The 27,884-nt window shown below is 50.1% G+C and overlaps 1 protein-coding gene and 1 long non-coding RNA gene across 10 annotated transcripts in view; one reads left to right on the top strand and one right to left on the bottom strand.

The window, feature by feature from the left end:
• Positions 1–22,472, top strand: part of LOC309380791 — a 30,014-nt gene extending 7,542 nt beyond the window's left edge. The window contains exons 2-3 of one of the 2 annotated variants that reach the window (XR_014173148.1): positions 21,289–22,366; positions 22,416–22,472. This is a non-coding gene — a long non-coding RNA (uncharacterized lncRNA). Of the gene's footprint in view, positions 1–21,288 lie in introns of both variants that reach the window. The other variant, XR_014173149.1, reaches the window with a different exon arrangement.
• LOC309380789 (glutamate receptor ionotropic, NMDA 1-like) lies at positions 336–26,863 on the bottom strand. 8 transcript variants are annotated; one of them, XR_014173144.1, is made up of 22 exons: positions 26,385–26,863; positions 24,067–24,201; positions 22,951–23,127; positions 21,067–21,129; positions 19,847–19,947; positions 19,046–19,167; positions 18,691–18,865; positions 18,221–18,365; positions 18,029–18,112; positions 16,621–16,756; positions 15,941–16,068; positions 15,292–15,456; positions 14,952–15,070; positions 14,259–14,371; positions 13,701–13,849; positions 13,293–13,450; positions 12,135–12,296; positions 11,492–11,601; positions 10,672–10,817; positions 6,679–6,789; positions 2,364–2,454; positions 336–1,556 (listed from the first exon to the last, which is right to left on the bottom strand). XR_014173144.1 is itself a non-coding variant. In XM_081930870.1 (21 exons), the coding sequence occupies exons 1-21, from the start codon at positions 26,631–26,633 to the stop codon at positions 1,488–1,490; spliced, it is 2,817 nt and encodes a 938-aa protein (XP_081786996.1). In that variant the 5' UTR covers positions 26,634–26,863; the 3' UTR covers positions 336–1,487. The 8 variants fall into 8 exon arrangements, 6 of the variants coding, with proteins under 6 accessions (XP_081786996.1, XP_081786998.1, XP_081786997.1 ...); XR_014173145.1 differs by lacking the exon at positions 6,679–6,789; XM_081930870.1 differs by lacking the exon at positions 2,364–2,454.
• Positions 26,864–27,884: the final 1,021 nt, after the last annotated feature.

The raw sequence follows: 27,884 nt of genomic DNA, 5'->3' as shown, positions 1-27,884 counted from the left end.
TCCAGTTGAAAAATCCCGCCGATACAGGATTATTGTAATTATTGTTATATTTGCAGGAGATGATTGGATGGGCAGATTTGAGCAGGAATTTGGATAGGCAGAAGATATTAGAAATTCAATTTAAATTCATTTAACTTGCTCATCTAATTATCTACATCCTTCCTCCTCCTCCTGCAGTTCCTTAAATTTATTTCCGGATATCTTCCGCCTACCCAAATTCATTTACCTTGCTCATTTAATTATCTAGGTACTTCCTTCCCCCTCTTTCTGCGGTTCCTTACATTTATTATTATTAATTTTAATAATATAAAATAATAATATATAATAATTATAATAAAATAATAAAACAACTTTTATTCACATTTTATTTTAATAATAATCATTAATAAAATCTACAGAATCCTTAGGAAGAGACGTCCAAATTCCAGCCCGCAATTCCAGATGTTAGATAAATTTCAGACGAGTGAAAATGCTAGCAGGATTCAGGTAAATAACAACAACATAATATCAATAATAATAATATCAACTACAATATTAATAAAATAAATAATAATAATAATATCATCAATAATAATAAGAACAATAACAATTTATTTTTACCCCGCCATCTGGCTGGGTTTCTGAAAGCATAATATACAATAAAGGGAAGATGGGGGATGAGTGGATCTCTAAGAGACCCAAATGGATCTCCAAGAAGGGAGAAAATCAGCTCAATGGATCCATGGGAATAGGTAGGAATGTTGGGGAAATGGCAAGAAGCAGGGAAGGGGTGGTTGGGAAGTCTTGGAAAGGAAAGGTGAAGGAAGGAGGGAGGGAGGGAGGGAGGGAGGGAGGGAGGGAGGGAGGGAGGGAGGGAAGGAAGGAAGGAAGGAAGGAAGGAAGGAAGGAAGGAAGGAAGGAAGGAAGGAAGGAAGGAGGGGAAGGAAGGAAGAGGGAAGGAGGGGTGGAAGGAAGGGGGAGGGAAGGAAAGAAACAAAGAGGGAGGGAAGGATGGAAGGAAGGAAAGGAGGAAGGAAGGAAGGAAGGAAGGAAGGAAGGAAGGAAGGAAGGAAGGAAGGAAGTCGCCCCTCCCCCAAAAATTGAGTGACCCCCAAAGTGAACAGTAGGAAGAGAAGCAGATTATGTACATGGACAGGAAGGTCAGTCAGTCAGTCAGTTGGCTCCCCCAAATCGAGCAAGCCCCAACGTGGACAACCAGAAGCGGAGAACTGTACAAGGACAGGACTCTCCCAGTTGCGCACAGTTGCCTCCTCTCTCGGGAAGTGGGAAAGCCGGGCTGCCCCGGGAGGGTGTCCTTCAAAGGGGTGCAAGGAAACGGGAAGCGGGTGCTGGAGGCACTCCAGAGCTCGTTCTCCGTCCGTTCGTGGCACAGTGGGCGGGACCACCTCCTCGGCACCAGTCCACAAGGTAGGTCCGTGGGAGAAGAAGAGCCGGTCCATCCCGGGGGTGTCTGAGATGGGGTGGCAGGAAAGAAGCGACGGGGGCCCTCACACCACAGTGCTGACTGAAGGGTCTGAGAGGTTGAGCTGCCCCGCAAGGTCAGTGGGGTGGTACTGCTGCAGGGGAGACAAAAGACAAGACACGGGGGAGGGGCGGTGGTCAGGCAGAGGTGGGCCAGAGCAAGGCCGAGACACATGCTGCCCCCGCAGGCTGCCACCACCCCGGCAGGAAAACACTCAAGGAAGATGCTGCGCCTCCAAACCGGGATGCATTCAAGGCTGCGAGCACCAAGCGGGGAATCTCCAGGGATCCACTCTATTCCCACAAAAAAGTCAGGGTGCCGCAATGTGGGCAGAGCCAAACGTAGGGCCACCCTTCCCATTTTAGGGACCCTGACATAGGGCCACCCTACTAATTTCAGAACCCTGACCTGTGTCGTCGTGTCCCACCCCCAGTTTCCATTCGGCTCAGCTCCTTCCCGGTTGGAGTGCATCATCCCTCAAGGATCTCCCCCGGGGGCAGCCACGTGGCGTGGGGGCTCCCTCCCCCTCGCAGCGCAGCCTCTTCCCCCGGAAAGCAGCACCCGCTAGCTCAGCCATTTCGGGCCGATCCCCTTTGGAATCGCCCGGCAGCTTCGACCCCTTGACAATTTCGGGCCGATCCCCTTTGAAATCTGCCGACGAATCTCCCTTCATGTACGCCGAGAAACTCCCTCCGGGAAAAAGCTCGGCGACTCGGCTCGCAAAAGAGCCACTTTTTCTAAGATGGCCGCCCTACTCCTCTCCCGCCCGGCCCTTTTCTGGGATGTCCCAGAAGGGGACAACTGGTTGTTCCCCCCACCATCACCACCACCCGTCCCACAAGATCAAACAGGACTTTGGATACAGGACAAAAATGCATCAACATTCACAACAAGATCCCACCCTTTGCGGAGGAACTCCTGAAGCCGGGAATTCTCTACAGGGCTTTATCTGCAGCTCACGGACTCTGGGTGTGGCGGCCTCGCGGGGGTGTCTGTAGGGAGCAGGCGCATCAAAGGGATGGTCTATTACATCGAAAGCTGGCTTTGAACCCGGTGCCGGCACCCGGGGACACCACCAAAACCACCACCCCAGGAAAGCGGGACGCCGCCCGGCCAACCCGGCCAACCCAGAGCTGCGTTTCTTCCTCCTCCTCCTCCCTCTACCCTCCACTCTGGAATGCCTAGAAGGGAAAGCCACAAGAGGAAGCAGACCCTCCAAGCACCCCTCTCTCTCCCGGGATAGAAGAATCCAGCCCAGTTTCCGCCGGGATCCTGGAAGGTTCCGCTGTTCCTGGGATGTCCCTATTTTCATGGGAGAAATGTTGGAGGGGGTGGAATAGGACGTCCCTATTTTCATGGGAAAAATATTGGAGGGGATGTAATAGGATGTCCCTGTTTTCTTGGGACAAATGTTGGAGGGGATGGAATGGGATGTCCCCATTTTCATTGGAGAAATGATGGAGGGGATGGAATAGGATGTCCCTATCTTCATTGGAGAAATGTTGGAGGTTATGCAAACGCCCACCGCTGGGGGGGAAAGACTTTTTTTATAAATCCTTGCAGTTACGAACAGGAGGAATAAACGGAGAGTCATGTGGGGGGAGTTTGAGAAAGCGGAAAGCCATCTTTTCCAGCCGAGACATTTCCCCTTCTGGAATACCACCCTCCTAATATCTTGTGACAGATGTCCTTTTGATGGGGAGAGAGAGAGAGGGGGGGGGGAATCAGAATTTCAAGATGGCCGAGAAGTTGGCTTTCGCCCCAGGTGGACCTTTCAATGTCTGGGACCTTTGGAAAGACGCCAAAGGGCGGGGATGAGGTCAAACCCTATGCCCCCACCAACTCAGAAACATGCATAATAGAGGGTCTCCAAAACGGGCTGGGGGTTTGGAGAGGGAGATGGAACTTTCCTGCCCACGTGGCGACCGTGCCGGAAAGGATGATGTGCAATGGGGAAGATATCTGGGAATTAAATCAAATTTGGTGGAATGATTTGGACGGGTTGATTTACTGAAATTGGCTCCTTGGAAACAGCTGGAATCCTGCAAATGTGGATCAGAATCCTGATTTAATAATTTTGATAGATTGCTTTGGTGCAATCTGCTCCTTGGAAATAGCTGGAATTCTGCAAATGTTGATTAGAAACCTGATTTAATCATTTGGACGGATTGCTTTGGTGCAATCTGCTCCTTGGAAACAGCCTGAATCCTGCAAACGTCGAGAGCGACCCGAATTCGCAATCATTTGGATTGTGACCGCCCAGAGTGGAAGATGGAATGAAAGAGAAATTCCCAACGAAAGAGCGACGGCAGGAGGGACGGGCAGAAGATGAAATGTGCTGAGGTGAAAGCGGAAAGGAGGGTTTGGAGGAGGAGAAGCGGAGAGGAGAGGAGAGGAGAAGGCTGACTGGGAGTAAGAATGGCGGGAGCGGTGGGAAGAACGAGGGAATGGAGAGGAGGGGAGGGAGGGAGGGAGGAATGGATGGGAGGATATTCAGAGGAAGGAAAGTATGGATGGATATTTAGAGGAAGGAAGGAATGGATGCATATTCAGCAGAACAAGGGAATGGAGGGGAGGGAGGAATAAATTCAGCAAAAGGAGGTGGGGCCAGAATGCCACAGAGTAGTGGCTTGGGATGTTCAACAAGGAATAACCTGCCGTGGGAAATGGACAAAAAATTTGGAAATGGATTAAAAATAGATAAAAAGGGATGAGAACGGATTGACATGCTGTTAAACTGCTTTTTAATTCTATTTCCTCCCTTTATGGTCTTGATTTATGGGCTACAATAGGTTACTACTACTAACAGTAATTAATAATTAAAATAAAATAAAATAAAATAAAATAAAATAAAAAATAGTTCTGATGTTTCCTCCCTTTATGGTCTTGGCTTATGGGCTACTACTAAAATGAGGCTGCATTTTAAGCTGTATTTTAAGCTGTATTTTAATTAACTGTTCTTGGGTTTTTCCTATTATGTTCTATTGTAATTTATATTTGGTGTTAGCCGCTCTGAGCCTGACTACTACTACTACTTCTTCTTCTTCTTCTTCTTCTTCTTCTTCTTCTTCTTCTTCTTCTTCTTCTTCTTCTTTAATTTATTATTATTATGTTTTATTAGAATTGTTTTTACTGGTTTTGATATGTGTGTCTTTTTAAATATATTTTTTCAATTTTTTTTCTGTTTTACAATCTTGAATACTCATTTAAACTTCCTTGAAATTCAAGGGTGTTTTAATGTGTTTTTTGGGGGGGGGGCTGTGACGGTGCTCTTGGCACTGATATGGGAGGATTTGATGAGGAAATTCAGAGGAGAAGCGGTGAGGAATATTCAGGGCTGGTCTCCAAGGAAATGACAGGGATCTTAGCATTGATACAGGAGAATTTTCAGAGGAAATCCTGAAATGAGGAATATTTGGGGCTGATCTGAGGGTCAGCAATCTTCACATTGATACAGGAGGATGTTCAGAGGAAATTGTAGCCAAACAACGCCTTTTGGAATAAGTTTGAGAAATCATGGGAGAGGTTTTGTGAAATATATTAATTTCCAATAATAATAATAATAATAATAATAATAATAATAATAATAAGTATTCTTCTTCTTTTATTTCTGCTGTGTCAGACCAACACGGCTGCCTACCTGATGATAATAATGATAATGATGACGATAATAATATATATATAAAAGATTATGGTTATTATTATTATTACTATTATTTTATTTCTGCTGCATCAGACCAACATGGCTGCCTACCTGATGATAATAATGATTATGATGATAATTACAATAATAATATAAATAATAATGGTGATAATAATAATAACAATAATAACAATAATGTTTTATATATATTATCATCATTATTACCACCACCACTACAATTATTGTTGCCAAAGAGACATAAAATAAATTAATAATAATGATAATGATGATAATAACAATAATAACAATAATATTTTATATATATTATCATCACCACCACCACAATTATTGTTGCCAAAGAACCATGAAATAAATTAATAATAATAATAATAATAATAATAATAATACCCCACTCATCTGGCTGGGGAACTGCCTGCACATAGGAAAACAGCAGAAAGTCTGCAGATTGTGGAAGTTCAGGTTGTCCTGCCTTGGCCTCATTCCCAGCCTATCAACAGATTGGGATGAGGGATGCTAACAGATATCCCAGGGTCCCTATTTTGCAGGGACAGCCCAAGATCTGAAGAAGCCATGGCGGTTTCCGGTTTGATCCGGGGTTGATCCCGCTTTTCCTAAGGACATTTCTATTTTCATGGGAGAAATGTTGGCACATATGGAATAGGACGTCTGTATTTCATGGGAGAAATGTCGGCAGGTATGGAACAGAACAGGGGTTGGCAATTTTTTCTAGAAGCCGGCCAGTCCACTGTCACGCAGACCTTATGGTGGGCTGGAGAAGCAGAACTGGGGGGTGGAGCTGGAAGAAGAGGCGAGGTTCCCATTTTAAAAGAGAAATTCACTTATTCCAAATAGGATTCCTCGCAAGAAAAGGGAAAAGTTGACAGCTATGGCCTGATCTGGCCCGATGGGACTTGGGTTGCCGGTTCTGTCGGGTCAACGTCAGAGAGGACGGCCAACACCCTGTTTCCACGGGAGAAACGTTGGCGCGGGCTAAGCAATGGAGCTCGGCCGTCCGCCTGATGACGGAGGCCCCTCCCCCGCCTCGTCATTTCCAAGGCAGCCACGGACGGAAAGCACAGGTAAAGAAGGTGACGTGAGGCACGGTGCCGGGCAAGGCCATGCACCTTGCCTGAATCGCACAGGAAGTGTGGCGGCAGGAGAGGGTGGTGGCAGGGAGTCCTGCTGGCCACTGCTTGCGGAGCCGTGCAGTTACCACAGGCAGAGGGAGACGGTGGAGATGGCAGGGCAGGGGACGGACGAGGGGAAGATGGCACGGCGGACTGCTTTCCGGGCAGGGACCAGGACAGGAAGGACTGGAAATCAAAAGAGGGGAGGGGAGAAAATTCTGGGTTTTTCAGGAGGTCAGAACAAAAAGGAAAACAAACCATGTATGGGGAGAAGAGGGAGCCCTCGATCTTTGGGACAGACGGTGGAGACGGACTGACAGAGGACAAAATGGGGCCATGGCAGCTGTGAGATGGGGCAGTTGATGGGATGGCAGGAGAAAGAGAGAGAGAAAGAAGGAGGGCACAACCGGTTGTCTTCTTCTTACCGTGTCTCTGCAGGACCTACGGCTCTTGAAGCTGTTGGCCAGCGTGGATGTGATGGACCTAAAAGTGGTTTTCATTCTAGGGCCTGGTTCTGCTCTAGCACTTGGTCTATCCTAAAACGAACATGTACATAAGCGGTTAGATCTCCGGACGGCCGCCACCGGCCGCCGCGTCTACACTGTGCCTCGCTTTCACGGGCTGCCTTGCTCGCCTGGTGTGCTCCTCCTGCCCTACAGGGCGGCTGGGCTCCGGAGGGCCCCTCTGAGCGCTGACCTTCCGAGCGGCCATCTTGGGCTGGGGCGATCCTGGGAGCCACCCCAGACTCTGAGCGGATCCGCTGTCCTTTTCACAGATGTACCCTAATTTCACAGGATGGGGTGGGAGAGGACGCCCCTCTTGGAATGGAATCGGAAGTACCTCTTTTCATGGAAGGGGGAGGAACCAGACACTCCTCTCCCCCAACTCCCGGAGAGATGTCAGAGAGGATGTACAGTTGCCCTCAAAACCATCCCATCCCTTGGGCAAACGGGGCAGGTCCCCGCCGAGAGGGCGATTTTGGGTGTCTCGGACGGGGTGGTTCGGGTCAGAAGCACCCCAAGCATTGGTGGGAGGGGTGATAGGAAGACCCTTTTTTTCGGGGAGGAACGTCATGGTAGGACGTCCATTATTTGGTTGTGGGAATGTCAGAGAGGATGGTAGGACGTCCAAATTTCATGGGAGGAATGTCAGAAGGGGTGGTAGGACGTCCATAATTTCATGGGGAAAACATCAGAAAGGGTGGTAGGACGTCCATAATTTCGTGGGAAGTACGTCAGAAAGGGTGGTAGAACATCCATAATTTTGTGGGAAGAACGTCAGAAGGGGTGATAGGACGTCCATCATTTTGTGGGAAGAATGTCAGAAAGGGTGGTAGGACGTCCATAATTTCATGGGGAAAATGTCAGAAGGGGTGGTAGGACGTCCATAATTTCATGGGAGGAATGCCAGAAAGGGTGGTAGGACGTCCATAATTTCATGGGAGGAACGTCAGAAAGAGTGGTAGGACGTCCATAATTTCATGGGAAGAATGTCAATGGGGATGGTAGGATGTCCATAATTTTGTGGGAAGAACGTAAGAAGGGGTGGTAGGACGTCCATAATTTCATGGAAAGAACCTCAGAGGGGAAGGAAGGATGTCTATAATTTTATGGGAAGAACGTCAGAAGGGGTGGTAGGACATCCATAATTTCATGGGAAGAATGTCAAAGGGGATGGTAGGAAGTCCATAATTTTATGGGAGGAATGTCAGAAGGGGTGGTAGGACATCCATAATTTCATGGGAAGAATGTCAAAGGTGATGGTAGGACGTCCATAATTTTGTGGGAAGAACGTCAAAAGGGGTGGTAGGACGTCCATAATATCATGGGACGAACATCTGGCAGAAACTGTACATGAGGACCTTGTATGTGGGGCGGACCCTTTTCTGGAAGGGGTGGGGGGAACGGGGCGGGACGGAGCTACAAGCAACCTTGGGGTTCCTGCAGCAGCTCAGAGGGCCTCCTCTCAGGAGCTTGGAGAGGAGGGGCCCCCACCCTATTGGTGGCCTGGGAGGGGGCGGTCCCTGTCGGTCACTGTCACCCCCTTTCTTCCATCATCTAGAGAGGGGGGCAAGAGACTTTTTCCACCTACCCCTAAATAAATAGGATCGGGGCCTTTGGTCAAGGCAGGTCCTACGGCTGGGAGATAGAGAGAAGACTGCATCAGAAGAGAAGGGAAGTCATTGTATGTTAAGGGGGGAATGGGGGGGTAAAATATCAGAATTAAAGAAAGAAACAAAAACCAGTATTGGGAAATTAAGGAGGGTATATAGGTCTCCCGAGATCGGCGGCCGGAAGCTGGGGGGCTGCTTTCCGGAGGGACCCCGAGCAGGAATCCGAGGGGGGGTTAAATGGGGAGGGGGCAGCTGGAGTGTTGGGGGCAGAGCGGGAACGAAAGCCGTCAAGGAGGGGGGAGGGGAGAGAATCGTGGGGGGAGGTTGGGTGGGAGGCAACCAGACCTGGTTATGGGGTGGGTGGGAGGAGGCCTCCATTTTGGGGGAAATGAGGGGAACCCCGTTTCTGATCCCAACCCTTTGGGCTACAGTGGAATTTGGGGTTTTGGGGGGATTGCCCCCGATCTCTGTATCCTCCCCTTGGGGAACCCCGTTTCTGATCCCCCCCTTTGGATTTAGGTAATTTTTTGGTGGGGGGGGAGAGAGACCAGGTCTGGCTCCTCCGCATCCGGGTTGGGGGGGGGCTGACCGGAATTGAATCCATTTCCTGCTTCCGTTCCCGATCTTCCTCTCCCCCCTGCCCCCCCAGGCATGCACAGGAAAAAAGCAATTGATAGGATGGAATGGATGAAGATCTCTATCTAAATATATATAGATAGGGAGATAACCCACATATAAAAAATATATATATATTTACATATATTGATCCAGAGGTATCAGCGCATGGCTTGCCACGGCGTTGCGCCATGGCCGAAGAGTGACCAAAACCAAATAATAATAATAGTAATAATTTATCATTTCTACCCCGCCCATGATTTCAAATAATAATTTGAAAAGAAACGTGTGTGTGTGCGTGTGCGCGCGCATATATATATATATATATATATATATATATATATATATATATAGTATATATATATACACACACACACACACACACACATACATATACGTATATACATATATACATTATATATATATTTTATGCATTATATACTTATATGTATTATATATTATATACGCATATAGACACACACACACATGTTATATATAGACATATAAATTATATATATATATACATAAACATATATATAATATGTATATGTATGTATGTATGCATGTGTGTGTGTATATATATATAATTTTTTTGGTCATATTTTGATTTTTTATTTGACTTTTATTTTATTTTATTTTTTAAAATTGGTATTTATTGAACAAAGAAATCTTCCCGCTCGCCTACCTTCTAGCATTGTACTAGTGGCCGGAGGGTTCCTCCTGCGGAAAAGTCTTACATTGTCAAACAGATCTCTGGAACGTCGGCTTTCCTCGTTGGCCATGGGGTGGGGTGGGATGGCCCCCACCCAAAAAATCCTGCCCCCCCCACATCTCGGCCAAACCCTGGACCGGACCCACCGTCAACCCAGGGAAGCGTTTCTCCTCTCTAGAAAGTTGGCAAGTGAAAAATGGCAGTGACAATTGCACTCGGGATGCCCTACAAAATTCGAGCCTGCCTAGTTTGGGTGGCGGAGGGGGCAGGACACAGGGATGGACAGACCCCGATTGACAGGACGACCCTATTCCCATTGTAGGGAATTTAATAGGATGTCCCTATTCCCATTGATGGGGATTGAATAGGACACCCCTATTTCCATTGTAGGGGATTTAATAGGACGCCCGCATTCCCATTATATGGGATTGAATAGAACGCCCCTATTTCATTATTGGGGATCGAGTGAGATGCCCCTATTTCATTATAGGGGATTTAATAGGACGCCCCTATTCCCATTGTAGGGGATTTAATAGGATGTCCCTATTCCCATTGTAGGGGATCGAATAGGATGCCCCTATTTCATTATAGGGGATCAAATAGGATGCCCCTATTTCCATTGGGGCATTTGCCCCCCTATTTAGGAGGGTAGGGCCCCCTCAAAGGCCTTCCCAGGATGAGCGGGGTCCCCCAGGGGTCATCCAAACCAACCCTCCGCCCTCTTGGAAGGAGTGACTCTTATGGGGTTCCCCCACCCCATAAGTGGGAGCCACGGAGAGGGCGTCCCCCTAATTCTACTCCCCTTCAGCACCGTAGTGACTGTTGGGGTGAAGGAATGGGAAATGGAAAAGGACCTCCAAATTAAAAAATGGAAATTCAAAGACGTCCCACTTGTTTTGGTGTTTTTTTCGGCGGTTTTGTGGGTTACCTGCCCCCCGCCGGAGGTCTCTTCTCCCCCCCAAAATGGCCTCTTCCTACCTGTAGGTTCTTCCTCCAGACGTTGACGGCGGCAAAGGCCAACTGCATCTGCTTCCGTCGGGCGTCCTTGTGCCTCTTGTAGGCAATTTCGATGAAGATCAGGAAGATTCCGGCCACGATCCCACCAGCCACCAGCATGAAGACACCTGGGAGGGGTCGAAACGCGGGAGGGAGAAGGGTCAGAGAGCCGGGTTCGAAGGAAGCACGCACACACACACCACAGTTGAGGGTCGTCCAGAAAGCAGAGTGAGAATCGTAATCATGGCGGCAATCATTGTGATAGTAATAACGATGGGGATCCGGAATAAGAATAGGAATCACAAATGACAATTGTAAGAAGAAGGATAGCGATAGCGATAGGGATACTGGCAAATGGTGGTGGTAGCAGTAGTAGTTAGAAATGGCAATAGTAACAATAACAATAATATATAATATATAATAATAATAATAATAATAATAATAATAATAATAATAATAATAATGTGAATCTAAGTTTGGCAGTCGTCATCATCATCATCATCCATCATCATTCATCATCATCCATCATCATCCATCATCATCCATCATCCATCACCACCACCACCATCTCAATATTCTGATTCATAAGAGCTGGGCTAAGCACTGGATGACGGGTAGGCAAACTAAGGCCCATCATCCATCACCATCACCATCATCTCAATATTCTTATTCTTAAGAACCGGGCTAAGCACTGGACATTTTGTGCCTTGCCTTGGGTGGGGGTGGTGTCCCTCGTGCCCCTTCTTCTCTGATCCCTGAGGGGAGGGAGTTCCAGGGGGAACGGGGAGGTCTAGGAACCCACCTGCCATGTTCTCAAAGGTGAGGGTGGCCGGGGCATTACTCCTTGAATCGCACTCCTGGTACCTCACCCACGTCTTGTCCAGCTCTTCCATGAAGCCATTTTCGTGGAGGCTGTGGGACGGGAGGAGAGAGCTGAAGCGGGGAGTCCCGCCATCTTGAATAAAATATGGATTGGGGGGATGGGGCGGGAGGCCAGGTGAAGCCACTTCCCGCAACCCTCAAATCTCTTACAGGGACCGAAGGGAGTCCCAGGAAAGGCCAAGTGAGTCCTCCAGGAGACCAACTTGGACCAAGAAGGCTCCTCGGCCATCTTTGACAGACCCAGAGGAGGTGAGGCCCAACTGGACTCCCTCTTTGATGCTACTGGGTTCGATCCCAGAACATCCCGAGTTTGGGGGGCGAGGAACGTTGGAGGGGCTGGCAGCTTTCCAGTTCGAACCCTGGATATCCTATTTTCCCAATTTCCCCCAGAGGGGATGCCTGGACCTTTCTCCCGTGAAAAGAGGTCCTCTTGTGTTTCTCCTCCGGAGTGGGGAAGGGAAGTTCCGGGATCGATTTGGGGTGCTCGGAGGGTCTGGTGTTCTCCACCCAACCCCAACCCCCTTCCCTGGATCATTCCCGCAGGCAGGGGAGAGGGTACGGACTTGAGGATGGCCAGCGAGACATTCTGCTTCCAGGGACTGTCCTTCCTCATTCCGATTCCAAATCCAGACCGGAAGAAGAGTTCTCCCGTGGTCACCAGGTCGCACTTCTGGGAAGCTTCAAACTCTAGGACAGCCGAGTCCCAGATGAAGGCATGGAGTTTGCTGGGTGGAGACACAAGTGGGAACAGTAACCAGGAAAAGGGGGTCGACTTCAACGCTCCCGGCAAATTCCAGAAGCCTTCCCTCCCCCTCTTCCGATGGAGGATTTTCGCAGGATGAAGCGGTCCCGAAAGGAAAGGATCAGAAATCCCAGCAAATTCGTTCCTGAGAAATTCCCGCCAAACCTTTCCTGAGAAATTCCCGCCAAACCTTTCCTGAGATATTCCCACAAAACCTTTTCTTAGAAATTCCCGTCAAACCATTTCTGAGAAATTCCTGCCCAAGTATTTCTGAGAAATCCCGCCAATCCTTTTTTTAGAAATTCCTGCCAAACCATTGATTAGAAATCCCAGCAAAACAATAAATTAGATTGCAGAATTTACAAGAAACCCAGCAAAACCATTGATTAGAAATCCCAGCCAAACAATTTCTTATTCCCGCAAAACATTTTGTTTAGAAGACGCAGACATTTCTTTGAAATCCAAGGAAAATCTCTTAGAAACCCAGCAAACATTTCTGAGATATCCCAGTCAAACAATTTCTTATAAATCCCAGCCAAATTTATTGGAAATCCCAGCAGAATTTCTTATAAATCCCAGCAGAATTTCTTAGAAACCCCAGCAGAATTTCTTACAAAACCCAAACAATTTCTAATAAATCCCAGCCAAACAATTTATTAGAAATCCCAACAAAATTTCTTAGAAATCCCAGCCAAATGTCTTAGAATTCCCAGCCAAACCATTTCTAAGAAATCCCAGCCATATTTCTTAGGAATCCCAGCAGAATTTCTTAGAAATCCCACCCAAATTCGCACAAAAAATCTTCGACTTTGCGTTGGCTTCAAATCAGTGGGTTGTTAATTGGTCGAAATTCATGGAAATTAACTGGCCGAAAAATAAAAATAAAAATGGAATCCCATAATCCAATGCCTCTTTCCCCATTGGTCCCCCATGTCCTCCCAGCCCACCCGCCGGGAAAAGTTAAAGGAGTCCAACTCACTTGTCCCGGACGGCCTGGATGGCTTCGGCGGCGCTTTCATAGTTATGCTTCTCCATGTGGCGGTACATGGTGCTGAGCTCCACCTGCCGGCGGAAGTAGATGTCCACCGAGCTCTGCTTGACCGTGGCGTAGATGAATTTGTCAGACGGGTTGCGCAGCTGGGAGAGGGGAAGATAGGACATCCGTATTTTGGTGGGAGAAACATCAGAAGGGGTGGTAGAACGTCCACATTTTCAAGGGAGAAATGTCAGAAGGGGTGGTAGGACGTCCATAATTTCGTGGGAGAAATGCTAGAGGCGATGGTAGGACGTCCCTATTCTCATGGGATAAATGTTAGAGAAGATGGTAGGACATCCATATTCTCATAGGAGACATGTCAGAGGCTTGGTGTTCTCCTTCCATGCTTACCCTGGGATCATTGATGCCCGTGATCCGTTCCTCGGGTCTGTCCAACACCAGGAAGGCCGCCAGGTTGGCAGTGTAAGAGGCCACGATGATCATGGCGAATCCAGCCCACACCATCCCCAGGATCCGTGCAGAGAAGCTCCGGGGAGCGCCTGGAAGAGATAGGGCAGCTCGGGATGGTCCTCAAGCATCTGAAGGACCGAAACCCTGGGGAGATAGACCTCACCCAAGCTCTCTAGTGCCGCCCCTCGAGAAGACCATCTAACTGGGGAAGAACCCAGAGGGGAAGAAGTTGAGTTGGACATCCCTATTCTCATGGGAGAAATGACGGAGGTCGGAAAAGATGGTAGGACGTCCATATTTTCATCAATGTCAAACGAGATGGTAGGACCTCCATATCAATGTCAAAGGCGATGGTAGGACCTCCCTATTTTCATCCATGTCAAAGGGGATGGTGGGACCTCCCTATTTTCATGGGAGAAATATCAGAGAAGATGAGCCTTTGCTTTGCAGCCTCTTACGGACGGACCCATGCAGATCATTCCCACTGGAGAGACTCACCTTCTCCGATGCCGGAGTTGAGCAAGACTCCCCAGGAGAACCACATGGCAGATGACAGGGTCAGGGCATCCTCTTCCTCTTCCTCACTGTTGACTTTGAAGCGGCCGAAGGGGCTGCAAGAGAGCAAGCGGGGCCAGCAGTCAGCTGTCCATCAAGTAGCAGGTCTTAGAAGATGGAATAAGTGATGCAAAGTCAGTGGACAGAGGTACCTTTGCATCATTGATGGGTAAGTAATTTGGTGACGTCTTGAGGAACAGCCCGTCCAGTTCCTTGTCCCTGCCCCCATTCATGGGTGGGAGGAAGCAGAGCTGGATAACTTTTCCTTACTCCTCTGGGAGGAGGAGGAGGAGACCAGGAAGACCAAGGGGTAGAGGAAAGAGGGGTAGAGGGAGGAGGAGGAGGCCAGGAAGACCATGAGCTAGAGGGAGGAGGGAGGAGGAGGAGACCAGGAAGGCCAAGGGGCAGAGGAAAGAGGAGAACGAGAAGGAAGGAGGAGGAGGAGGAGACCAGGAAGGCCAAGGGGTAGAAGGAGGGGTAGAGGGATGAGGGGGAGGAGGAGGAGGGGAGGAGTGGGAGGAGGAGAAGGAAGCAGAAAGGAGGAGGAGGAGACCAGGAAGACCAAGGGGTAGAGGGAGGAGGAGGAGGTGGAGGTGGTGGATAAGACCAGGAAGACCAAGGGGTGGCAGCAGTTACCTGAAACGGTCCAGGAGATAGAGCATCACAGCCACCACGTGGACCGAGAGGCCCACCAGGAGCCACAGGGTGCTCTGGAACGGCTGCATGAACGAGTCCAAGGTGCTGCGGGGGATTTCCTGCAACGGAGAACCGGAAGTGGGCGTCAGTAGCTGGGGGAAGACCCCAGCAGGGGCTGCTTAGGGTTCCTCACAAAGGTTGAGGAGAACGGTTCTCCTCTTCTTCTCCCCAGGCCTTTCAAGGATGGACCTTGATGTCATATATGGGTGGTTTTTAATGGATGCTGATGGATCACTGAGGGCACAGTGATGCCTAGTGGTCGTTGGCCATGTCTACCCACCTTCTTCACCAGGATGGTGAGTCCCTGGTACTTAAAGGGCTTGGAGAACTCGATATACTGGGCCCGCTCGTTGTTGATGGTCAAAGGAGCCACGATCATGTCCGCCTGACCGCTCAAGAGCTCCCCCATCATGCCGTTCCACTCCTTCTTGTTGCTGTTGTTCACCTGTGGTGAGACAGAGCCAAGGTGAGAAGGGCAAGGAGGTCCGTATTTCCATGGGATGAGCGTCGGTGATGATGGCATTTTCGTGGGATGAATGTGGGAGATGATGGTAGAATGTCCGTAATTTCATGGGATGAATGTGGGAGGTGATGGTAGAACGTCCATAATTTCATGGGATGAATGTGAGAGATGATGGTAGGACGTCCGTATTTTCATGGGATGAATGTCAAAGGGGATAGCAGGAAGAAGCTATGGGAAGCAAGTTCACGAATGGACAACCCTCCAGGCCTCTCCTGAAGGTTCTTCAGGTCACCCCAGTGTGGGCGGAAAGCCAATGGGGACAGCCAACCGTTCCAGGAACGACGTCCCACAAATCCCCTTTCTAAACGGGACGGCATCTGTCCATCCCCGGCCAAGGGATTGGACCCTCGGAGGTCTTCCGAGAAGTTGGAGGGTGGCCTGTCCGGCCTTCCCGAGACCCGCTCACCCGTTCCTGCGTGCCAAACTTTCCATCGCCCACCAGGTGGACCTCGTAAGTGAAGTTCATGGTCTTGGCCAGCTTGATCAGGAGGTCGACGCAGAAGCCATAGCAGCAGAGCATCACGCTGGGGCGGCCTGGTGGGGCAGGAGAAAGGGGGACCATTGAGGCCCATTCCAGAAGGTCCCCAACGGAGAGGACCTTCTCAATCGCTCCACCTCCATGCCCATCTGTCGAGGAGATGCTGTTTGACCCGGCCCCTTTAGGACAATGTGGATGGCTTCCTGGTGGAGATCTGACCCGTTCCCCGTCGATCCGTTTTGTTCCCGGCCTGCTGAGCTGGATTCCTTCCTGGTCGTATGTGGAAGAGATAATCTGAACCAGGCTTCCTCCACCTCAGCCCTTCAGGTGGTTCCGTTCCATATATGATCAGGAAGCGATCCAGTTCTTCAGGCTTGATCAATGGGGAACGGACCTCCCCATTGTTCCTGACCACCAGTCCAGCTAGCTAAGGATCATGGGAGGTGTGGGCCAACCACATCTGGAGGAGGCCTGGTGTAGACTAAGAGGATCTCATCTCCACCATGTAGTGCAGATCCTCCCAAGAAGGAGAGATGCCCGGCGCCCAATGGAGATGCTTGGCGGGGGAGATTCTGACCTGATGCCCCCGCTTTGGGTTCAAGACGTACCCGGCATGGTCTTGTTGGGCCCCGTACAGAGGACCTGCTGCACCAAGCCACCGGTGCTGTTGGTGAGGGCTTTGCACTTGCCGTCGGCCAGGGTCTCCTTGACGTAGACGAACGGCTCCTGGTGAATGGTGACAATCTGGGGGGGAGGGGAAACAGCCCCCCAAAAAGTGAGAAGATGGATCACCGTCCTCTTCCCAGCCAAATCGGCTTCTCAACCCCTCTGCTGCCTTCTCCTGGAAGGGGAGAGTTGGACACAGGGATGCGAACATGGAATTCAGAAGTGGTTGAGATGGAAGGGACTCCATGGTCATCTAGACCAACCCCCCCGACGTGCAACGATCTTCACTCAAGCACCTGGGACTCCAAGGAAGGAGAGCCGGCTTGCTTGCGTCCCGCAAATTTCTCCTGGATGTCAGGCACGGGTTCAAGTCGTACCCTCTGGAGCGGGAGGACTTGTTCTTTCTTCCAGGCAAAAGCCCTGGAGATATTTGAAGACAGCTCTCATATCTCCTCATCCTCAGACTGAGTGTTCCTATCTCCTTCAGCCGTTCCTCCGAAGAATCGGCTTCTGGACCCTCAATCATTTTGAGATGTTTGGCTCTAAAGAGAGCCATCTCCTTCAACTGTTCCTCCCAAGGGACCCTCCGTCATCTTGAGATGTTTGAAGATGGCCCTAACATCTCTTCTCAGCCTCCTCTTTTCTGAGCTAAAGAGAGCCATCTCCTTCAAATGTTTCTGCTAAGGTTGAGCTTCTAGACCCTCAACCATCTTAAGATGTTTGAAGGTGGTTCCCATATCTCCTTGGTCTCCTCTTCTCCATCTCCTCCGAAGTTCTTAACCGTTCCTCCTAAGGCTCAGCTTCTAGACCCTCAAACATCTTGAGATGTTTGAAGATGGCCCTATCATCTCCTCTCAGCCTCCTCTTTTCTGAGCTAAAGAGAGCCATCTCCTTCAACCTTTCCTCTAAGACTCAGCTTCTAGACCCTCAAACATCTTGAGATGTTTGAAGATGGCTCTCATATCTCCTTGGTCTCCTCTTCTCCATCTCCTTCAACCATTCCTCCTAAGGCTGAGCCCGCCATCATCATGAGATGTTTGAAGTTGGCTCCCATATCTCCTCTTCTCCATCTCCTTCAACCATTCCTCCTAAGGCTGGGCTTCTAGACCCTCAATCATCTTGAGATCTTCAAAAGTGGCCCTAACATCTCCTCTCAGCCTCCCCTTTTCTGGGCTAAAAAGAGCCATCTCCTTTGACTGTTCCCCCTAAGGCTTGACTTCCAGACCCTCAATCATCTTGAGATGTTTGAAGGTGGCTCTCATATCTCTTGCTCTCCTCTTCCCCAGCTCCTTCAACTGTTCCTCACCAGGCTGACATTAGTGAGGGAGGGAGGTGGAGCAGAGATGATACCTTGAGCTTGGTAGACATCTCGTAGCCCTGGGGCGTCTCGGTTTCTCCTCCCGGCCAGATGATCTTGCGGTCGTTGGGCAGGAACTGCAGAGGTGAGGAGAGAAAGGTTGGGACCAGACCTTCTCCACCAGCCTTCCACCAGCCAGTCTGACCCCCAGGCCAGGCAGGGCCCTCCCATCCAGGGATACTTACGTGGCTGCCGTTGTAGACGCCGACCTGCACCAACTTGTTGTTCTGCAGGTTCATGACACTGTAATTGGCATACTTGCGGTCCCCGTCCTCGTTGAACTCCACCCGGCCCGTCACACCCTCGGCGTACTTTGTCTGCATCAGTACCCTGGGGAGAAGGCGGGTTGATCGGGATGGAAATGTCTCCAACGAAATTACGGACGTCCTACCATCCCCTCTGACATTTCTCCCATGAAATTACAGACGTCCTATCACCCCTTCTGACGTTTCTCCCACAAAATTATGGACGCCCTACCACCCCTTCTGACATTTATGCCACCAAATTATGGACATCGTACCATCATCTCCAACATTCATCCCATGAAAATACGGACATCCTACCATCCCCTCTGATGTTTCTCCCATGAAATTACAGAGGTCTCACCACTCCCTCCATAAAGAACCCAGGTCTGAGGTGCCCAGGACACTCTTACCTCTTGAAGAGCGGCCCCGTCTTCCAGATGTTGGTGTTCCCCACGCACCCCCTGGGTGGGTCGGTGATGTTCTCCTTCTCAAACAAGTTGTGGACTGCTTGGGCCACCATGGCCACCGCGTCCCGGATGTGAGCCGACTCGTTCTTGCCGTTCATGAGTTGTAGACCGATGAGACCTGGGACGGGGGTGGGGTGGGGGTGGAGACAGATGACTCGGTTGGCCGGGACCCAAGAGGTCATCCAGGCCAACCTACTGCAGGGCGGAGACCTCCGAATGGATTTAGAGAAGGGAAGGAGAGCACCACTGGGCGATCAACCATGGGGCAGCTGGACCATGGGGAGGGGTCCCAGGTTACCTTCTGGCGCATTGCGTAGGGCATTGCCGGAGATCTCCCGTTCCCCCACCAGCCAGACGTAGCCAGGACCTGTCATGTTTTCTTTGGCTGCGGCCGTGTAGACGGTGGTGGCGTCATCCTCACTGGAGAAAGAGAAGAAGGCTGTTGGGATGGTAGGATGTTCGTATTTTGGTGGGAGAAACGGCGGAGGGGATGGAATAGGAGGTCCCTATTTCCTTTGGAGAAATATCAGAGGGGATGGTAGGACGTCAGCATTTTAATGGGATAAATGTCAGAGTAGGTGGTAGGACATCCATAATTTCATGGGAGAAACGTCGGAGGGGATGCTAGGTCGTCCCTATTTTCGTGGGATGAGTTCTGGAAGGGATGGAATAGGACGTCCCTATTTTCATGGGATAAATGTCAGAGGCGATGGTGGAAGTCCATATTTTCATGGGATGAATTCTGGAAAGGATGAAATAGAAGGTCCCTATTTTCATGGAAGAAATATCAAAGGGGATGGTAGAAGTCTATATTTTCATGGGATGAAATCTAGAAAGAATGGAATAGGAGGTCCATATTTTCATGGGAGAAACGTCAGAGGGGATGGTCGGACGTCCATATCCTCATGGTAGGAACATCAGAGGGGATGGTAGAAGTCCCTATTTTCATGGCATAAATTCTGGAAGGGATGGAATCGGAGGTCCCTGTTTTCATGGGAGAAACCTCAGAGGGAAACGTCGGAGAAGTTTGAACGGGGGGGGGAATGGGGGTCACCTCCACTCACCTGACCCCAACCCCGCCCAACCGGCCGGCCCTCACCTGGCAGACAAGATGATCACCCTGGCCTCCAGTTCCTTGGCTTCCAGGAGGAGAGACGTCACGTTCTTGGTGCCCGGCTCAAACTGAAGGACCTTCTCGGCCTGCAAGGTTGGCGCGAGCAAATGGGGTCAGTCGGCTGGGCCCCGATCCCCCATGCCAGAGCCATGCTTTCCTCAGAAAGATACCTCCTTCTCTCTTTCCAAGGTCTACCTGGAAAGGACTCAGTTGTTCCTCATTTCTTTTCCTCGGTTTTTTTCTCTCCCCCCCCCCCCGTTCTTTCTTTTCTTTTCTCCTGCTGGGGTTAATTTCCTCCCCACCCCCCCTTAAAAAATTAAAAATCTAATTTTTTATTTTATTTTCTATTTTAAAAAAAGAATCATTTTTCTTTGTTGTTGCACTGGGCATGCAAACAGAAGTCACTCCAGCCCCAAAAGAAGGTCGTGCATTGGTACAGGAAAGAGGAAAAAAAGGCATATATAGAGATACACAGCGGCCGCCAAAGTGATTCCACCCACCGTGGCAAATTGATTTCTCGCTATTGCCGACCTGCCTTTTTCGCTCTGTCGTCGCCGTCTTTGCGACGGCAAGGGAGCCATTCAGGCGGCAACTGCGAATATCCATATATTGGTTGGCTGGCTGGTTTTGCGATGCAGTTGACTGCTCAAACGCCTGTTGCTTTTCCAAAAAACAAAATAATAATAATAATAAAAAACAGGGAAAAGAGAGGGAGGGGGAGGGGAAAAACACGCAAGGGGTCCGCCTTGCAAGGGAATCGAAGTGAGCATCTCGCATTTCCTGTTGGGACAGGAAGGGGCAGAGCAGGAAGAGGAGAACAGGAAGGGGGAATCAGATGGTCCCGGAGGAAACAAGGGGGAAGGGAATAAACTCGCAAATTCGCTCTGGCTCCACATGCATGGTCTTCCGAAGAAAGACATCCAGGATGGGATTGCTCCTCAAACTCAAGCTCAAACCAAGCATATCTCAACGGAAAAGAACGTGCGACCCAAAAAAAAAAAACATGGAGTTTGCTTGCTGGCTCCAGAGATATTTATATATTTTTTTCCCTTTAATATATATATATATATATCTAAAAATTATTCTAATTTTTTGTGGGGTGCCCGTGGGCCGAGGCGGCCCGATTGATGAATTTTATGAATTTTTTAATTTTAATTTTTTTCTCGTTAGGTTGGTGGGCGGCGTGCATTTCCATGCAAATATACCTTGGGTCCTCGCTTGTTGTCAAAGGATAGCGGTTCGAGGCTGTCAAAGCTCCTTTTTTTACTCTGATGGATAATGTGCACAGAGAAAATATGCAGACACAGAAGAAGATTATAAACAGTTGAAAGAAGAAAGACGGGCACTCAAAGCAAATCCCATATCCAACTCCTCCTGATCCGGGGCGGGGGGGCCGTAACAGAGGAGCAGGGAAAACCCACTACAAGCTTTCTATTCAGTTTCCTACAAGGTTTCCTATTAAGTTACTACAAAGTTTCCTATTAAATTTCATACAAATTTTCCCGCAAAGTTTCCTACAAGGTTTCCTATTACGTTTCCTGCAAAGTTTCTTATTAAGTTTCCTAGAAACTTTCCTACAAGGTTTCCTATTAAGTTTCCTGCAAAGTTTCCTATTATGTTTCCTACAAGGTTTCCTATGGGGGTTACTAAGGGGTTTTCTTAAGACATTTCCAATGGGGGTTCCTGAGCAGGTTTTCTATGGGGTTTTCCTACAAAGTTTCCTATGGGGTTTTCCTATTAAATTTCCTACAAAATTTCCTAAGACGTTTCCTACAAGATCTCCTATGGGGGTTTCCTAGGACGTTTCTTTGGAGCTTCATGCAAGTTCTTCCTCTCCTTTAAATCGGTGTAGGTACCTTGCGAGTTTCTGAGGGCAGCTGGACATTTTCATGGGAGAAATGTTGGAGGGGATGGTGGGTTGTCCCTCTTCCCAAATGTTGGTAGACCTCTGAATGCTGGCCGCTTGGAGTGAAAAGCAGGGGCAAGGCCGCCACCCTCAGCTCCTTCCTCCCTGCAGGATTCTTGACGGCCACCGAGAAGAGGATCATGGACCGGATGTCCTGCCTTTGGTCTGATCTAGGAAGGCTTCCCATATATGTCGACTTGGCCGAAGTGGGGCCACCGCTCACACCACACACCAAGGAGGCTCGGCTTCAAAGTCCCCCTCCGCCACTTCCGCTGGAGAAATGTTGGAGGGGGTGGAGCCACCTGGGCCCCCAACCCAGGAGAGAAGGAACTGGACCTTCAGAAGAAGCTGGGATTGGAGAGGTTGTGGACGATTGGACCTTTTATGGTGTTCTTCTAGATGTTGGAGCATCTGGGGCAACCCAGTCTGATGGGTGGGGGTATAGATGACAAAATTATGACCTTTATGACTGATCAGATTGCTGCGTTGACCATAAGCTTCTTTGGAGAAGAGGAAGGAAGCAGGTAAAGGGAGCTGCCTATCCCTGCCTCACAAGTCTCTCTTGGGGCTCCTTCCCAACTCTATGATTCCATCTTGAGGTTCCTGCCTTGGTTGAACCAGACAACCATTCCCTGATTGTATGTTGAGTTGCCTGCATTGTTTGGACCAGACAACCCTTCCAGGTCTCTTCCAACTCTATGATCCTATGTTGAGATTCCTGCCTTGCTTGGACAAGACAACCCTTCCAGGTCTTTTCCAACTCTATGATTCTATGTTGAGATTCCTGCCTTGGTTGGATCACACAACTCTTTCAGCTCCTTCCCAAGTCCATGATCCAAGCCTACTCTCCTAGACACTCTCTTCCAATAAGGAAATGGGTTTTTGGCCCAGCTCCAGGTTACGTCCCGCCCCCATCTCCCCATTTTTGCCTCTTTCGGATTTTTTTTTTTTTTTATGTAGTCGGAGATTTCGGGGTTTTTTTACCATGGCAAAGCAAGTGAAATGAGTAAAGAGTAACAAACTTTGATCAGGGACTTAGACGGCCAGCGCTTAAGAGCACAATGTGGGTCATGTTTAACAATGGGAAGAAGAGAGAGAAGGTGTATTTACAGATGTCAATCTACACACGGACGACAAAGCGCGAGACTTTCGAGAGAAGCGTGGGTGGCGGGAAGCTACTGACCTTGGACTCTTTCTCCTCCAGGAGGGTCTCCAACTTTTTCTGGGCTGCCCGGCCCTCATGGTCGTCGCTGACGATGAGGATGATGTGGTTCCATTTGTAGAAGCGCATCATCTCAAACCAGACATTGGATTGGTGAGAGTAAGGAGGGACTGTGCGGAGGAACGAAAGGTGGATGCTCTGGGGAGAGAAGGAGCCAGAGTGGGCGTCACTGCGGACCAGACGGGGGTGTCTGGGTTGAAGCACCGTCCCTCCTATGGGGTGGAAGGAGCTTCTGGAGAAGTTCCATTTTGAGACCCCACCTGCCTCTGCAGAGTGGTCCATGCTCTGCTCAGCTAAAGCGTTCTCCATGGGGCTACCTTGGAAGGGGACCTAGAAAGGAGTTGGGGCAACGTCCCTCCTATGGGGTGGAAAGAGCCTCTTGAGGTCTTCCATCTTGAGACCCCACCTGCCTCTCCAGAGAGGTCCATCCTCTGCTCATCTCCTGCGGTCTCCATGGGAAGGTGACTTGGAGATGAGATTGAGGAACATCCCTCCCCTGGGGTGGAAAAACATCTCTAATACCAGCTCCATCCAAGACCTGGCCATCTGCTTGGTCTACTGCCCTGCTTTCTCCATGGGGCTACCTTGGAAGGGGACCTGGGAACCATTGTGAACAACGGCCCTCCTGCTCAGTGGAAGGGCCTCTTTAGGAAGCCAATGGGAAAGATCTCCAGAAGGTTTGAGCTGGGTATCCACCAGTATGGGGAAGATACAAAGCTCTACCATTCCACCAGAAAGTTTGGGCTGGGCGATAACCAGTATGGGAAAGATACCCAGTGTCCTTTCAACCAGTGAAGGTGGTGTGGGTCTGGAGGAGCTCAGAAGATAGACAGACGTCAACTCCTGAGAAGAACGAATGGCTGTTTCTGAGGAGCATGGGGCACCAGGCATGGTCTGATATGGAGTCACCATGCCTCTAATGGACCAGCCATTCTGGACTCACCGGGGTCCATGTCCGAGGGTCTCCTGGCGGCTCCCTCCAAGCAAGAAGCAAAGTGGCGGGGAGCCAGGCAGAGGAGAAGTCAAGGCCTTCTCTGGAGAACGGCGGGTCCCGACCAGCGGGAGCTGTGGGCTTACCTTGTCTGAGTAAATGGACATGCGCGTGGTCAAGCCGATGACCGGGATCCGGTAGAAGCCAGCAGTGTATGAGACCGGTGTCGGCGTGAGGTGGTCGTTGGGAGCCGGCGGGTGACTCACCAAGATGGCGTAGACCTGTGGGAGAGACAGGTCTCCATTATGGACATCCTAACATTCCCCTCCAACGTTTCTCCCATGAAAATATGGATGTTCTACCATCCCCTCTGATGTTTCTCCCATGAACTTATGGATGTCCTATCACCTTGGCGACAAAGATCCATATACTTCAAGCTATGGTTTTCCCACTAGTGATGTATGGAAGTGAGAGCTGGACCATCAAGAAGGCTGATCGCCAAAGAATGGATGCTTTTTTGGTGATGGAGGAGACTCTTGAGAGTCCCATGGACTGCAAGAAGATCCAACAAACCTATTCTGAAGGAAATCAGCCCTGAGTGCTCACTGGAAGGACAGATCCTGATGCTGAGGCTTCAAGATTTTGGCCACCTCCTGAGAAGAGAAGAGTCCCTGGAAAAGACCCTGATGTTGGGACAGATGGAGGGCGCAAGGAGGAGGGTGCAAGGAGACAGAGGATGAGATGGTGGGACAGTGTTCTCAAAGTGATCAACATGAGTTTGATCAAACTGTGGGAAGCAGTGGAAGACAGGAGGGCCTGGCGTGCTCTGGTCCATGGGGTCACGAAGAATCAGACATGACTAAACGACTCAACAATAACAACAAGAAGCCATTCCCCTCCGACATTTCTCCCATTAAATTATGGACGCCCTCAAATGCCCAGGCTTTGACAGGCGGAGAGAGAAGTCGGTCGAGCCAGATTGCAAGATAATATGATTTCCTTAACCGCACATTAAAGGCCTAAATGCCATTTCCCCTCCAGGGACTATTTATGATGAAATGGTCTGGCAAGAAGGAGGCGAAGAGCAATCGATGGAAGCAGCCAACCCTATGGAAGCAACTGAGATGGCGTTTCCATGGAAACTTCCTCCTCCCTTTGTTGGCTTCTCCTATAAATGGCCTTTTCTGCTCCGTTTGGGGAAAGAAGGAAGTCTGTAAATGTTGATCAGGTCTGCAATTTGGGTGGCTTCAAAGGAGATACCAAATGAGACGTAAATGGGGCCAAAATAGCACCATTTGATGACTTAGGGACCCGGTTTGTTCCTTGGGAAATGGGCTGTGTTGTGGTATTTTTAAGGTCCCAATATGTGGGTGTGTAAGAGGGAGGGAGGGAGAGAGAGAGGGGGAGAGAGAAGGAGAAAAAGAGAAAAGAGAGGGGAGAGGGAGGGAGGGAGAGAAAGAGAGAGAAAGAAAGAGGGGAGAGAGGTGGGGAGAGAAATAAAGAGGGAAAGAGAGGGAGAGAAAGAAAAAGGAAAGGGGATAGAAGGATAAAAAATAAAGAGAGAAAGAGGGGGAGAGAGGGAGGAAGAGGAAAAAAGGTGAGAGAAAGGGGAGAGGTAGGGAGAGAAACAGAGAGAGAGAAAGAGAGAAAGAGAAAGAGGAAGAAAGAGGGAGAGACATGGAGAGAAGGAGAAAAAATAAAGAGAGGAAGAGAGGGGGAGCGAGGGAGGAAGAGAAAAAAGTAGAGAAATAGAGAGGGGAGAGAGGGGGAGAAATAAAGAGCAAAAGAGAGAAAGAGAGAGAAAAGGGGAAAAGAAAGAGAGGGAGGGAGGGATAGAAAAAGAGGGAGAAAGAGGGGGAGAGGGAGGGGGAGAGAGGTAAGGAGAGAAATAAAGAGGGAAAGGGGGGGAGAGAAAGAAATAGAGAGAGGGAGGTGGCAGAGAAGGAGAAAAAATAAAGAGAGGGGGAGCGAAAGAAAGAAAGAAAGAAAGAAAGAAAGAAAGAAAGAAAGAAAGAGAGGGGGTATCCCTGGGCTGGTGCCCCAAGCCAAAAGGCTGATCCATATGGTCAAGGGGTTGTTGGCTGGCCCTTAGAAGGGTCAAGAAGTTCCTTAGGGTGGTAGAGTCCCAAGGTTGGTCTCTGTGGCCCACAGATCCCTAGGTTGGTGCCCAAACCCACACTCTGGTTCACAGGATGCCGGGGTCCCTGGGTGTTCCTTTTTAGGGCCAACCAGTCCATCAGGTCAAGGAGCCCCTAAGCTAATTCTTGAGGACTGGAAGGGGGTCCCTAGGGTGGTCTCTAGGGCCAAGAGTGCCCTATGCTGGTGCCCCAATCCCACAGTCCACAGGTTCCAGGGGTCCCTGGGTCCAACCAGTCCACAAGGTCAAGAGCTTGGCCCATCACATTGAGGAGGAGTCCCTAGGGGGAGTCCCCCGACCGGTTCTTGGGCGGCGCGGTGCGGCTACCTGGCTGGAGATGAGGTCCTCGCAGACGGAGAGGGCCATCTGGATGGCGTTGGGCTTGTGGGTGACGGAGGTGGCATTGAGCTGGATCTTCCAGGTGCCATGGCGTTTGTTGGCCTGGTTGATGGCCTCGCGGAAGACCTGCTCGTGCCTCTTGGTGCTCAGCACCGCCCCGATGTTCACCACCTTGGGCTCGCAGCCCCCCCGCGCCACCGAGAAGCACAGCAGCACGGCCAGCAGCAGGAGGCGCATGGCGGTCACCCCACCGTCGCCCGGCGCAGCCCAAGGGCCCCCCAGGCGGCGGAGAACTGCCACGCAAGAGGGTCTATCCGTGGTCCTGAAACGGCCCTGTGGAAGAAGCAGAGGCGGCTGCTGTCCCTGGTGCTGAATTGCCACCACTGCAAAAAACGTCACAGCCCCTGGTGTTGAATTGCCCCCCCTGCAAAAAGCCGCTGTCCCTGGTGCTGAATTAGCACCCCTGCAAAAAACTTCAGCTGTCCCTGGTACTGAATTCGAGCCCCCCCCCCGCAAGACGCCGCTGTCCCTGGTGCTGAATTGGCCCCTGCAAAACAAAACCACTGTCCCTGGTGCTGAATCCGCCCCCGCAAAAAATTCACAGTCCCTGAATGCCCACCCCCTTGCAAACAGCCGCCGGATCTCCCCACAAAAAAGGGGGGTCGGCCCCGTCCGCGGTGCTGAAGCACAATGGCGCTGTCCGCGGCGCCGAAATTCCCCTGCAAAGACAGGCGCGCACCCGTGCGCGCGTCCGCGCGCAGGAGAGGAGGAGGAGGAGGCAGCGGCAGGCCAATGCGGCGGCGTTTGGTGTCGGGTGGGGGGGGCATGGCTTGGGGCGAGAGGGGGGAGGGAGAGATAAAAACGGGGTGGGGATGGGGGGCTGGAGAAATCGCGAGGGGAAGCAGAGGAAATCAAGAGATTGGCCGCCCCCCTAAAAAATCTTTATAGTATGAGCCCCTCAATATACAAAGCAGGGGGGCCGCTCAAGACTTCTCACCACCCCGTCAATCTTCCTAGGATGTGCCCCCCTTAATACAAAGCAGAGGTGGAGGAAAGCCAAACCTCCCCGCTCAAGAGATTCGCCCCCCCAAATATATTTATAGAATGTGCTCCCCAATATTCAAAGCAGGGGGACCGCTCGAGAGATTCTCCCCGCCCTGTAAATCTTTATAGAATGTGCCCCCCAATATACAAAACAGGGGGGCTGCGGAAAGCCAAAGCTCAAGAGATTCGGGCCCCCCCCCCCCTGGACTACAGCTCCCGTCATCCCTGAGCTCTGGCCTTGCTAGCTAGGAATGATGGGAGTTGCAGTCCAACAACATCTGGGGAGCCACAGCTGCTAGTCTCCGCTTCTCAATTTGTATTGTATAATTTGATGTACTGTGGCTTGCCATTGTTTTATTGACTGTGGTATAGAAATTATTTCTCTTTAACTTTTATATGTTTATATGGATTTCTGGATTTTATATGGATTGATATGTTTATATG

Source organism: Podarcis melisellensis, assembly GCF_964234715.1.
Source record: "Podarcis melisellensis genome assembly, chromosome: 11".
NCBI lineage: Eukaryota > Metazoa > Chordata > Lepidosauria > Squamata > Lacertidae > Podarcis > Podarcis melisellensis.
This window is presented reverse-complemented; position numbering and strand designations above follow the sequence as displayed.